The sequence below is a fragment of the Pelophylax lessonae genome (assembly GCF_965119305.1).
Source record: "Pelophylax lessonae genome assembly, chromosome: 1".
Lineage (NCBI taxonomy): Eukaryota > Metazoa > Chordata > Amphibia > Anura > Ranidae > Pelophylax > Pelophylax lessonae.
The window spans coordinates 14,592,199-14,605,683 of NC_138768.1; the positions used below are offsets into that span (position 1 = coordinate 14,592,199).

At 45.8% G+C, this 13,485-nt stretch overlaps 1 protein-coding gene across 1 annotated transcript in view; it reads right to left on the reverse strand.

Annotated features, from left to right (window-relative positions):
• Positions 1-13,485, reverse strand: part of LOC309566758 (disintegrin and metalloproteinase domain-containing protein 33-like) — a 175,162-nt gene that overhangs the window by 19,922 nt on the left and 141,755 nt on the right. The window contains exons 11-16 of the mRNA XM_082272049.1: positions 11,150-11,292; positions 7,783-7,960; positions 6,276-6,365; positions 3,012-3,207; positions 2,603-2,711; positions 582-786 (exon numbers count right to left, since the gene is read on the reverse strand). Coding sequence (XP_082128175.1) covers positions 582-786; positions 2,603-2,711; positions 3,012-3,207; positions 6,276-6,365; positions 7,783-7,960; positions 11,150-11,292 — 921 coding nt within the window. The remainder of the gene's footprint in view (positions 1-581; positions 787-2,602; positions 2,712-3,011; positions 3,208-6,275; positions 6,366-7,782; positions 7,961-11,149; positions 11,293-13,485) is intronic.

The window sequence follows — 13,485 nt, forward strand, 5'->3', positions numbered from 1 at the left end:
GTAATGTCGTATTGTTTCTTTGGTCAACTGATACCAACTAGAAATATCACACTGTCTCCTTTTGTATTTAATGGTCAACTATACCCAAAAGATAGCACAGGCTGACAAATTGAATAGCATGCTAGGTTCCTATAACTCTTGGAACTCCAGTGGGGAATTTCAGCAAGTTCTATTTCAAAGATGAAATCATTACAAATTCTAGTGGGATGATCCAGCTATGAGAAAAATGATACCATTATCATGGCTTTGTAGTTAGGATTAGAGACTTGAACTAACATGGGGAACTCTAGCAATTGGGTCTCATTTAAATAATAATTTTTTGAACAGGGATTCTATCCCTTGGGCCCTTAATTTGCAACAGATTCATTATGCCTATACATTTTACAGGCCACCATTTTTTTTAGCCATTAATGTCTAAATGCAGTTGTGACCATTCTACCTTCATGCATGGTCCACATTGACTGTAGGTGATTGCGTGCCCTCATTGTTGGCCTCTGCTACCTAGATTGCCATATTTCCAACAAGACTGTCCAGACAACCCCCATATTTAGGTCTGTCCAGACATGGACCTCCGGACTCACCATGCCGTCTCCACACTTGGTTCCTGTCATTACAAGGCCTGGATCGGAGGAGTCTCCTTCTTTTTCCTGCATTGAATAGGAATGTGCACCTCGACACTTCACCTTGTACCCATCAATATCAATGGTGGTGTCCATGGAGACAGTGTTGTCCTGCTTGGGTTTGTCAGCGCTGCTTTGGCACTGGATTTTGCCACATTTGGCATCTCTGTAAAGGACAGTTGTGTTAATTTTATAACTTAATAAAAATACAAAGTAATATTACCCAGCTTAATAAATATTGCACATTATAGTATACAAAATGCACATAATGAAGAGAGGTTCTGATAATTTCTCCAGCAACCTGGGTTTTACTTAGATGACTTTGATAAAACTAACACGCTACATCTAAAGTAGGGTTTCTCAACCAGGGTCCCATGGAAGCCTAGGGTTCCTCCAGATGTGTCTAGGGGTACCTTGAACATTGAGCAATTTCTGCCTCCTAGATGAGTTCCCACTGACACTAATGAACTTTTTAGCTATCTTTAAGGGGGGAATTCTTCCCAATGACCACAGGTGTAAGGAGCATTCTTCCCACTGACCATCACACTAATGTATCATGAGTTGTAGATATAGTCATTTTTAGCAAAGGGTTCCCTAAGACCAGAAAGTTATTTCAGGGGTTCCTCCATCTTGAAAAGGTTTAGAAAGGCTGCTCTAAAGGGATGCTAGTCTGCCTTGTTTTACTTAGCTCTGTACAGATCTCCTGCAACCTTGAGCGATAAAGTAAACAGAAGGAGATCTAAATTGAGGGAACTCTTCATGACAGCTCTCAAATGAGCTCTTAGTCTGGGTTCACATCTGAGCGTTTGCTGCAGGGCCTGTTTGCGTGGGCACAGCAGCCCCTTTATTTGAATGGGCTGCTGTACCTGTGGGAAATGCAGGGAAAAAGTCCCCGACCCTTTTTTTTTAAAACTGCAGCCGCATGTTCAGCGCGTTTCGGCGCACAGGAAAACGTGCTGCAATTAGCAAAACACATCTGCTAAACAGGAGTGTGTTTTGGCTGCGGGTGCCTGCAGGTGTGGGAACACATGTGATAGAAGCAGGATCATGAACCACCTGATAAGAATAACAAAAAAATAGAATTTTTGTAAGCACTTACCGTAAAATTCTTTTCTCTGAGTCCTTTGACAGTCGCCGCCCACTCATACAGTCTTCACTACTGGGTATTGGTCTTATCCTCAGGAGTAAGCTAGGCAGAAGATTTTGTTAGAAACATTCACAAAAGATTAGGTGTGTTAGACTTTGCATAGACACACCTACAGGGGGCTATCCCTCTGGTCCAATACCCCCCTGCTAGCAGCATTCCCAATTCAGTTTGGTAGCAAGCAGTAGATAGTCCATGAACCCCAAAAGAGGGGCGGGGGGCGGGGGGCGGCGACTGTCAGAGGACTCGGAGAAAAGAATTTTACGGTAAGTTCTTACAAAAATTCTATTTTCTCTTACGTCCTCTGATAGTCGCCGCCCACTCAGACAGTCTTCACTACGGGGATGTCCCAAAGCAGTGTAGACATGAGGGGTGGGAAACGCAACCGTCTAAAAAGCAACGCAGCACCCAGTTCAGAGAAAAGAACCTTATCTGAACCAGAAAGTTAAACACTGGGTAACAGGAAAGCTCAACTGGAGCGAACAAACCCAGGAAAGCAAAATAAAAATGAAGAAGAAGAAGAAGAAAAGGCTGAGACTGCAGCCCCAGCCAAGGGAAGTCTGCCTACTCCTAACTAGGCAAAAGACAAACTGAATTGGGAATGCTGCTAGCAGGGGGGTATTGGACCAGAGGGACAGCCCCCTGTAGATGGGTATATGCAAAGTTTTTGTGAATGTTTCTAACAAAATCTTCTGCCTAGCTTACTCCTGTGGATAAGACCAATACCCAGTAGTGAAGACTGTATGAGTGGGCGGCGACTGTCAGAGGACGTAAGAGAAATAATTTTTAAGACAGCAATAAAGAGCCAGTATGGGCATGCTGTTAGAACATAACTTACTGGGGTTTGCACTTTACAAAGTTGCCCTGCATGTCTTTCCCGCAGTTTCCATATCGGTCTCCAGCCTTGTTCACATCAACAAAGCAAATGTCGGGGGCCGGTCTGGCACCTGGAAACACAGCCAAGAATAAGAAGGTTACTTAAGATCCTGTAAATTATTTTTCTTCCATCAACGACTGTACAGAAGACAAAGGGCCCATCAGCTGGGTATGGAGCAAAGATGATATTTACAATGGTATACGGAGGGGTTCTTTTTAGTAAAAAGTGACTACTCTGTGCCACAAGGCTTGAATGTGTTTAATAAAAAAATAGTAGTAAGTACTTGTCTGGTATGTTTTAATTGTATAATATTGGTTGTTCCTCTCTATATCTCTGAGAAAATCACTGCGTTCATAGGGTGTTCACATACCTGAGCCCCACAGGTGAACGCACTGCTGCTGGTGGGTCAGACACATGCCGTTCATACAGTATGCCTCCCCGTAGGCGCAGGAGGAGCCATCCATCATGTAGACATTAGCGGGGCAGAAGGAGTTGTCCCCGCGGCAGAATTCGGGAAGGTCACAGGCACCTGCCTTGTCTCGGCACTGAGTCCCTGCTGACTTTAACTGAAAAAGAAGAAGATTTACAGACTTATTTTACAGTTCTTCTAAATAATGTTCCATGTTGTCGAATTGTACACATACAAATAACGAGACTGTGGCAAACACAGCCACTGTATATTGTCCTTCGTGTATGCATTATGTTTATTGCAAGTGTATACCTTTAAGAACCAAGTGTTTGTAATGTAATGCTACAGCCCTTCTACCCCCATCCCCCCCTCCTGTTTCTGTGTCTAATTGTGTGGATTCATGACACATAGACAATGGTCTGGACTGGAGACATCTCTCCGCAGGGGGTGTGTATTGAGAGGCTGCCTGTTTCAAGGTACAAATATTCAGTCCCTCATGTGGTCCGCTGCTGTACAGCCCCTGGAATGTCTGTGGGGAAGCCCCTTGCATGGGGAATCCCATAAATACTGAAAGCCTGTGAATAAAAGGGTTGTTGACTCCCAGACTATGTGTCGTCTAGTCCTTGGGAGGGAAGGATGGTATAACGCTACCTCGATTGTTGCATGCTGTACCTGCCTATTTGGAATATTACCTGTTTTCCTGTCTACCAGCGGAGACCCTGTAGATTGAACTACTTCTCCGCTACAGAGACATGAGCCACATTAAAACAAAGGGGAAACATCTGGGTGGGCCCAGGTTAAACTTCTCATAGGTTACACCATATAGCAAAGCTCCCTAAAGCAAGTGTAATCTATCGAGATGACCATTGATGGTGCCAGTGGAAGGTGGATGGAAGAAATGCCTACCGCGACACCTGGTGGCAACCAAGGGCAACCAGATGGGCACATTCATTGCATTACCTGATTTATTGTTGGATTTATATTGTCATGTACAATGCTGTTCATTAAAATTACGCTTTTATAGCGCTATCATCGCCATTCAAGTAAGCATACCACCTCTTTAACCGCTTCAGTTCCAGAAGGTTTAACCCCCCCTCCCCTTCATGACCAGGCCATTTTTTGCGATACAGCAATGCGTTATTTTGCTCGGTTACGCAACTCTGTACCTAAACAAAATGCAGAACCTTTTTATCCTACAAATAGAGCTTTATGTTGGTGGTTTTTGATCATCCATGCGGTTTCTATTTTTTGCCCTATAAACAAAAACAGACCAACAATTTTGAAAAGAAAACAATATTTTTTACTTTCTGCTATAAAACATATCCAATAAAAAAATCGCTCGCAGTCTCCACTCTAATTCATCCCAAAGGTGTTCTATCGGGTTGAGGTCAGGACTCTGTGCAGGCCAGTCATGTTCCTCCACCCCAAACTCGCTCATCCATGTCTTTATGGACCTTGCTTTGTGCACTGGTCCAAATCATTTGGTGGAGGGGGGATTATGGTGTGGGGTTGTTTTTCAGGGGTTGGACTTGGCCCCTTATTTCTAGTGAAGGGAACTCTTAAGGCGTCAGCATACCAAGACATTTTGGACAGTCAAGTTCCTCCACCCCAAACTCGCTCATCCATGTCTTTATGGACCTTGCTTTGTGCACTGGTGCACAGTCTTGTTGGAACAGGAAGGGGTCATCTCCAAACTCTTCCCACAAAGTTGGGAGCACGAAATTGTCCAAAATGTCTTGGTATGCTGACGCCTTAAGAGTTCCCTTCACTGGAACTAGGGGGCCAAGCCCAACCCCTGAAAAACAACCCCACACCATAATCCCCCCTCCACCAAATGATTTGGACCATTGCACAAAGCAAGGTCCATAAAGCCATGGATGAGTGAGTTTGAGGTAGAGGAACTTGACTGGCTTGTACAGAGTCCTGACCTCAACCCGACAGATCACCCTTGGGATGAATTAGGGCAGAGACTGCGAGCCAGGCCTTCTCATCCAACATCAGTGCCTGACCTCACAAATGTGCTTCTGGAAGAATGGTCAAACATTCCCATAGACACACTCCTAAACCTTGTGGACAGCCTTTCCAGAAGAGTTGAAGCTGTTATAGCTGCAAAGGGTGGGCCAACTCAATATTGAACCCTACGGACTAAAACTGGGATGCCATTAAAGTTTATGTGTGTCCCAATACTTTTGACAATATAGTGTATATTGCATATAATCACATAGATACATAGATACATATAATCACACTAAAGGAGGCATCATCCCCACATATATAATTGGGACTTTAACCTTGCCTCCGATCGTGTATATAGGAAATAACCCACAACATACTGTATATTACAACCCCAACAATTTTTTATTGTAGAAATACATAAAAAAAAAGCCAAAGGACATATCTAGAATAAGAACATTAAAATACAATACAATGCGATGAGCATAATCCAGAGTATAGTAAGGTTAGAGGTTTACGCGTTTAATCGCAGAACAACCCGCTTCATCAGGACCTTTTAAGCCTCAAGATTACTTTTATTAAGGGATATTGTATGCCTCTCCAGGCTGATCGTGATTCAAGAAGCAGGGATAAGATAATGAGCCCCCTTGGCCCATGGAGAGACCCTCAAGATAGCCACACAACCCTAATGGCCTGGTTGGAAGTGCAAGAGAGGTGACCATTTTGAGTAAAGTGGCCCAAATATCATATATCAGTATGGCCATTATGACAAGCATATGTAGTATTTACTCCCAAAAAAAGCTTTGAGGCTTGAAAGGTCCTGATGAAGCTGGTGGTTCCATGAAACGCGTAGACCAATGACCTCGCTATACTCTTGTTTATGATGATCCCATGGTATTGTATTTTAATGTTCTAATTCTAGATAAGCCCTTCAGCTATTTTTATCAATTTCTGTAATAAAAAATGATTAGGGTTTATGTTGGATGTTTAGTGTATTTCCTATCGGAGGCATGATTAAAGTCCCAATTACATATGTGTATATATTTAGTCTCCAGCCACACCTGTTGTATGTCCACAATCTCTGACCGTCTACACTAATATGTTTAAAGTCTCCAACAATCTTCTCTCCTATACTTGCTCTTTGGAGCTGTCGGGGACCACAGTTGAGGCTCTCTATACCTCATAAGTGGACAACCTCTAGCATAGTTGTTGCAGAGTATCTCCTGCAAGGTGTTCTTTTAAGACTATGTCGGCTATGTATCTGATCCTTACCTTACAGTTGTAGCAGCATTCCCCGTGTGCACACTGAGCCCCCTCCTTTAAGGTGCAGTCTTTGGCATTGCAGCAAGGATTGGTACATTCCTGTATGGGAGAAAAGTTGGCTCATGAGATTATTGACCACCAAAAACTGGTACTGCTAAATAAGAGATCTGTGATTGGACAGGTTAGAAAGCTTTATCCAATCACTTCTGTCTCCCCTGAAATAAGTCACTAAGAGAGGCTCCTTCCTCCCTACTCCATAACATACCCACCAGCTGACTCCTTCAGATTGTTGGATCTTGTCTAAATATCTATGGTTAGTTCTACTCTACAGTACATGAGTCAGCTGTAGGCACCGTTCTCAGAGTCTACTAATTGGGAACCAAAATAGACAGAAAAAACCTTTTTGGAGGAACGTTCCTTCAGGTCCCCTCTAGTGCGGGTCACATGTCCAAAAGCCTAGGCATTAAAGCCAGCCATAGACGGTGCGGTTCTCTTTTCTGCAACCACAGTCAGTGTTGACAGGGGAATACCTCCCATGGAGCTATTGTGTTCCCCCCCAACCCCCTCCCCCCCAGCGGGGGGAAGCCGTACCTGCTGGGAGAGCACACAGTGATTATTGCTAGCGTCTACAGCCGCTGGCAAAAATCGCATGGAAAATCCAACAGGCTTGTTGTACCCAAGGTAACTGATCAATCAACTTGAGTACTATCAGCCTGCCCATATATGGTTTGAATCTTGTTCCTGTTGAACCGGCTGAGCTTTGAACTATGGCCGGCTTAAGTCACATTATCTTTGCTGAAGGAGAGGATCAGCTGACCTGAACTCCAATCCTCACCTTTATGATGTGGCCAAGTGCCTAAAATTTTGGTCACGTGAGTGGCACTAGAAGGATTCTGGAGCAGCGTTATACAATGTATGTACAGTATATATATATATATATATATACTGTATATACTGTATATATGTTACATAAAAACATATAGTACATGACATGGATCGCATGGGTGCTAAACCAGTGGCCCTAAAGCTGTTACATAACTACAGGTCCCATCATGCCTCTGCCTTTGGGAGTCATGCTTGTAACTGTCAGTCATGCAATGCCTCATGGGACCTGTAGTCCACAACAGCTGGAGGGCCACAGGTTGAGCACTCATAAACTAGAGACAGCAGATCACAGAAGCCTGCTTTGCAGCTCATTTTGTCTAAATGAAACCAGCATTAAATGAGTTTTGTCTAAATGAATTAAATACATTTTGTCTAAATGAAACCAGCAGTACAGCAGATCTGAAAGCTGAGAAAGCTGAATACGTGAAAAGGTGGCTAGAGCTCCACCTGCTGGCTGGATAGTAGGCTACAAGATATTTCATATTTACCAAACTAAAAGAAGAAAACAGTTTTAGAAACAGAACATGCAACATTTCCCATAATAAAATAAGTAATAAAGATACACATTTTACAAAACTGTATTCATGGAGCCCTAACCATGATAAATAAAACAGAGTGTGATGGGACCTACCTCTGGCTCTCCGCAGTCGCATTGCTCTCCCTCCTCCAGAAAGCCATTTCCGCACTTTTTCCCCATCACCAGATCGTCTGTGTTGGGCATGTTGAACAGACACATCCCTCCGCCTTTGGCGAAGTAATCGCGTAGCTGCTTCTGGCTGCATGAGCTGAACTTACGCGGGAATGGATGTCTGCGGCATGATGAGGAAGAGGAGATAATGAAACTTCAAGAGGACATCTGAAATTATACTGTTACACCGGATTTAAAGATGAAAGCAGGGGCTGATTGGTAACTTTTAGCCCAGGGGGCAAGTATAAACCTGAGGCCCATGGTGCAGCCACTCGGCCCCCCTCCTGACCCTTATTCCAGGCTGAAGCTCCGCTCCAGGTACTCTCTACTCACCAGCCGAAGCCAGGTTACCGACCTTGCCAGCAGGGGATGGTTGGGGGGGAACTGGGGTAGCGCGGTTGGGGCTGGCTGGGGGGGCGAGAATCTCTAGTGGGGCATGAAACCAGCCTCTGCCCCGACACAGTTCACATCATCCATGCTGGGGGGGGGGGGGCCGTATGGGCCTCCTGCACTCTGTTTTTGTCTTCAACCCGCACCCAGTAGGTCAGCAGTGGGGACTTTTTACTTCTCTTCACCGTGAATTCTTTAGGTTTAGGCATATCTGTGGCAGAAGCGATGCAACCTTTTTTTGGGGCAATATGAGTGGCCCAGGGGGCAATTGCCCCCCTGCCCCCTGGCTCAGTCCTCCCCTGGATGAAAGTTAAGCTAATTATTTTGCCTTCCCTGGTTCCTCTCCCCGTCAACATGCTGATGACATTTTAAATAAAACCTCTCCATATTTTTGACATACAGTGAGGGAAAAGTATTCGATCCCCTGCGGATTTTGTACGTTTGCCCACTGACAAAGAAATGATCAGTCTATAATATTAATGGTCGGCTTATATATAACAGTGAGAGACAGAATAACAACAAAAATATCTAGAAAAATGCATTTAAAAAAAGTTATAAATTGATTTGCATTTTAATGAGTGAAATATTTGACCCCTTCCCAAAACATGACTTAGTAGTTGGTGGAGAAACCCTTGTTGGCAATCACAGAGGTCAGACGTTTCTTGTCGTTGGCAACCAGGTTTGCACACATCTCAGGAGGGATTTTGTCCCACTACTCTTTGTGGATCCTCTCCAAGTCATTACGGTTTCAAGGCTGATGTATGGTAATTCGAACCTTCAGCTCCCTCCACATATTTTCTATGGGATTAAGGTCTGGAGACTGGGTAGGCCATTCCTGGACCCTAATGAGCTTTGTTGCCTTGGTTGTGTGTTTTGGGTCATTGTCATGCTGGAATACCCATCCACGACCCATTTTCAATGCCCTGGCTGAGGGAAGGAGGTTCTCACCCAAGATTTGACGATACATGGCCCCGTCCCTCGTCCCTTTGATGCGGTGAAGTTGTCCTGTCCTCTTAGCAGAAAAACACCCCCAACGCATAATGTTTCCATCTCCATGTTTGATGGTGGGGATGGTGTTCTTGGGGTCATAGACACCATTCCTCTTCCTCCAAACATGGCGAGTTGAGTTGATGCCTGTGCAGTTTCTTGGCTGAGTTTACGAATGTCTTACACAGATCCGCCCTTGCTGAAACCTTTCACCTTGTGACCGGCTGCTAATTTTCAATGAAAAGGCTGATGGGAGGAGAGGAGACTGAGGAAATGTTTCCTCCTATCTGCAGTAGACAGATGACATCATTCCAGCCTGGGCAACATCACTGTCCTGGAAAATTGATTTATTTTCTATCTATCTAATCTATCTATCTATCTATCTATCTATCTATCTATCTATCTATCTATCTATCTATCTATCTATCTATCTATCTATCTATCTATCTATCTATCTATCTATCTATCTATCTATCTATCTATCTATCTATCTATCTATCTATCTATCTATCTATCTATCTATCTATCTATCTATCATTATTTTTATACTACAGGAAAATTGGAAACATTATATTTATTTCAAGTGTTTGGGTTTTTCTATAAATAATCTGATCATTGTATGTTAATAGTTAGAAAGAAACCATTTTTCTGTGTATACTGGGCAGCAGTGGCGGCTGGTGCATGATAATTTGGGGGGGGGCGACAAATCCACCCCCCACCCCCAAGTGGGTCGGCTGGCCGGCCGGACAGCCAGCATTCTTACCTCCTCCGGCCGTACGTCTCCTCCCTCTACCTGGCCAATGGCCAGTAAAATCATTTATTTTTTCAGCCAATCAGGAAAGGGGTCTTACGACCCACTTCCTGATTGGCTGGGAGGAGAATTAGTGTGATAATAGCGAATATTCATTTGCTATTGTCATACAACTGGGTGGGCTCAGGGCCAGCCAGTTTGGGAACCCAGGGTCATTGCAGGAGGTGCTGTCCAGCCTGAACCGCCCACTGAGCAGAGAGTACCTGGAGCAGAGCTTCGGCCTGGGATGGGGGTTGGAAGGAGGCAGGGAAGGGGGAGAGTGGATAGGGGAGGGGGCTGAGTCACTACACCATGGGCCTCTGGGTTGTACTTGCCCACTGGGCCAAAAGTTGCCAGTCAGCCACTGACAGTAAGGCTGCCCATTGCAAAGAATGAGTTGCTTATATGCCCACTGAGCAGAGAGTACCTGGAGCGGAGCTTCGGCCTGGGACGGGGGTTGGAAGGAGGCAGGGAAGGGGAAGAGTGGATAGGGGAGGGGGCTGAGTCACTACACCATGGGCCTCTGGGTTGTACTTGCCCACTGGGCCAAAAGTTGCCAGTCAGCCACTGACAGTAAGGCTGCCCATTGCAAAGAATGAGTTGCTTATATGCCCACTGAGCAGAGAGTACCTGGAGCGGAGCTTCGGCCTGGGACGGGGGTTGGAAGGAGGCAGGGAAGGGGAAGAGTGGATAGGGGAGGGGGCTGAGTCACTACACCATGGGCCTCTGGGTTGTACTTGCCCACTGGGCCAAAAGTTGCCAGTCAGCCACTGACAGTAAGGCTGCCCATTGCAAAGAATGAGTTGCTTATACGCCCACTCAGCAGAGAGTACCTGGAGCGGAGCTTCGGCCTGGGACGGGGGTTGGAAGGAGGCAGGGAAGGGGGAGAGTGAATAGGGGAGGGGGCTGAGTCACTACACCATGGGCCTCTGGGTTATACTTGCCCACTGGGCCAAGAGTTGCCAGTCAGCCCCTGACAGTAAGGCTGCCAAATCGCAAAGAATGAGTTGCTTATACGCAGGAACACAGGTTGCAATATTGCGAACCCTCCCTCAAGGAAAGCCTATCAGGCTGAGTAAAAACTCTGTAGCAAATTGAATCTCCACAGTCATCAAAGAGGCCTCTTAAGACCCCTTGTCTTACCCTGTAGCAGCGGCCATAATGCACCCGCCTTGATCCGGGGTGGCTTCCTTACAGCAGTATTCTTTGTCGTGACTCATCCCGAAATTGTGTCCAATTTCATGAGCCATCGTGGCCGCCGCACCGATCGCCAGTTCAGAGTGATCCTGCAAAGGCCAACAAAAACAAAATGTAGTTATTATCCCAAACCCCACACTGCTCCACACATGAAAACTACAGAGAAGCCTTTCTCAAACTTTTTTTCTCCAGAGGAACCCTTGAAATAATTTTCAGATGTTGGGAATCATCATAGGCAGTAGGTGGGTAAAATGCCCCATGTACAGTGCTGGTCAGCTGTCTGCCAAGTGGTGTTGGTGCTGAAACCATGCCAGAGGCATCAAATAGAAAGTAAGTCAACCACAAGCTGAAGGAACCCCTAGCAATCTCTAGAGGAACTCTGGGGTTCCACCAAGCCCTGGTTGAGAATGGCTGAAACGCATTGCCCTCTGAGTGATGTAAAGTGAATAAACAGAAAATAAAAACCTACATTAAATCAATATATGTTTTTGTTTTACCCTTTGCCTTTAAAGTAGAATAATTTCTCCTGGTACACTTGCACACAATTAAGGATTTTGCAGGCGTATGGTCCAGTGCATGATTGGCCACTTGCCACCCAGGCCAGTTCTGACATTTCTCACATACATGTGAAAATCATCATTTTTGTTGCTAGAAAATTACTTTGAATCCCCAAACATTATGTATTTTTTTTTAAGTAAAGGCCCTAGAGCACAGGTGTCAAATACAAGGCCCGCGTGCCGAATCCGGCCCTCCAGGCCATTTCATGTGGCCCTTACACCTCTCTTGCGGCTGCTGCATCTCCCTCATCTCTGCCCCCACCTTGTCTGAGCAGACGGCAGCAGAGAGGGCAGAACTCTTCTGCCAGATCCTGTAGTTCCCCCTGCAGCTGCAGAGAGGACCACCCCCTCAAATCAGAAGAGAGGAGGACACAACTCCTCCTACAGATCCTGCACCTCTCTGTACAGCCGCAGCACCCCCTCCTCTCCACCTCCACTGGTCTCGGCATTCAGCAGATTCCGGCAACTGACTCCAGCCTCCCTCCAGACCCTGCAGTTGCTGCTTCTCAGCTCTGCCTCCAGTTTCTTCCCAGCAGCAGCACAAGGTAAAGGGGATGCACTGTGATGTATGGGAGTGTGGGGGCTCTTGACTTCTGATAGTGGTGGGATCAGGGCCGCTGATAGGGGGGGGGCCACCAGCCCTCTTGTAGGGGGCCCGAGTACACAGGGGGGCCCACACAGAGAGGGGGATTAGTGATGGACACCAAATACAGAAATCTTCCTCCAGCACCTGAATCTGATCTCTGTCCCTCTCCCTGCTATCAGCTTTTATCTGCTGAGAAAGACAGTTGTTCCTCATTAATCCCCCTCCCTTGTGTGGCCCCCCTCCCAGCACTTATCTCTGCTCAGGAGTTTATTTGTAACTTTGTTTCTCTCTCTCTCTGTCTCTCTGATCCCGGAGCTCCAACTGCCCAGCCTGTATATTTTTTTCATCTCATCTTCATTTTTATTTATTAACATGGGTTTTTTTTTTTAGATTTAGCAGGAATTATGTGAGTTATGTTATATTTGTGTCTGCTAATAGTGATTTTGTTGTAATTTTAGCAAAATATATCTTTAATATTTTCTTGGGGGGGCCCTGCCAGGTAGTCGGTATGGGGCCCCGCAATTTCTAACAGCAGCCCTGGGTGGGATACAGATAGAACAGGCTCTCTGAGGGCGACTGTAATGCTGATGCGGCCCACGATGAAAATGAGTTTGACACCCCTGCTTTAGAGAATAAAATGGTGGGTGTTGCAATCTTTTTTCTGTCACACGGTATTTGCGCACCGGTTTTTGGAAAAAAAATATTTACTGAAAGTCAGTGCCCACAAACATAAAATAATACCCGGTAAAATATAAATGATGATGTTATGCCGAGTAAATAGATACCAAAACATGTCATACTTTACTATTGCGCTCAGGGAATGGCGCTAAAACTACGATACCTAAAAATCTCCAAAGGCAATGCTTTAACCACTTGCCGACCAGTCACCGGCACTGTACTGCGGCAAAGTGGCTCGATTCCGTCCAGCGACGTAGACCTACGTCGCTGGACTCCTCCCCTTGTGGGCGGCGCTCGCGCAGTTGGAGGCTCGCTCCCGCTGTTTTCAGTCACAGCGGGAGTCGGGCCAGGGGAGGAGCGGCGGTGATCACCGCTGCTCTTCCCCGATCATCGGGGAATCGAGTGTGGAGATTCACCCGCTTGTGTAAACAGAGCGGGCGGATCTCCTAAGTGACAAACAG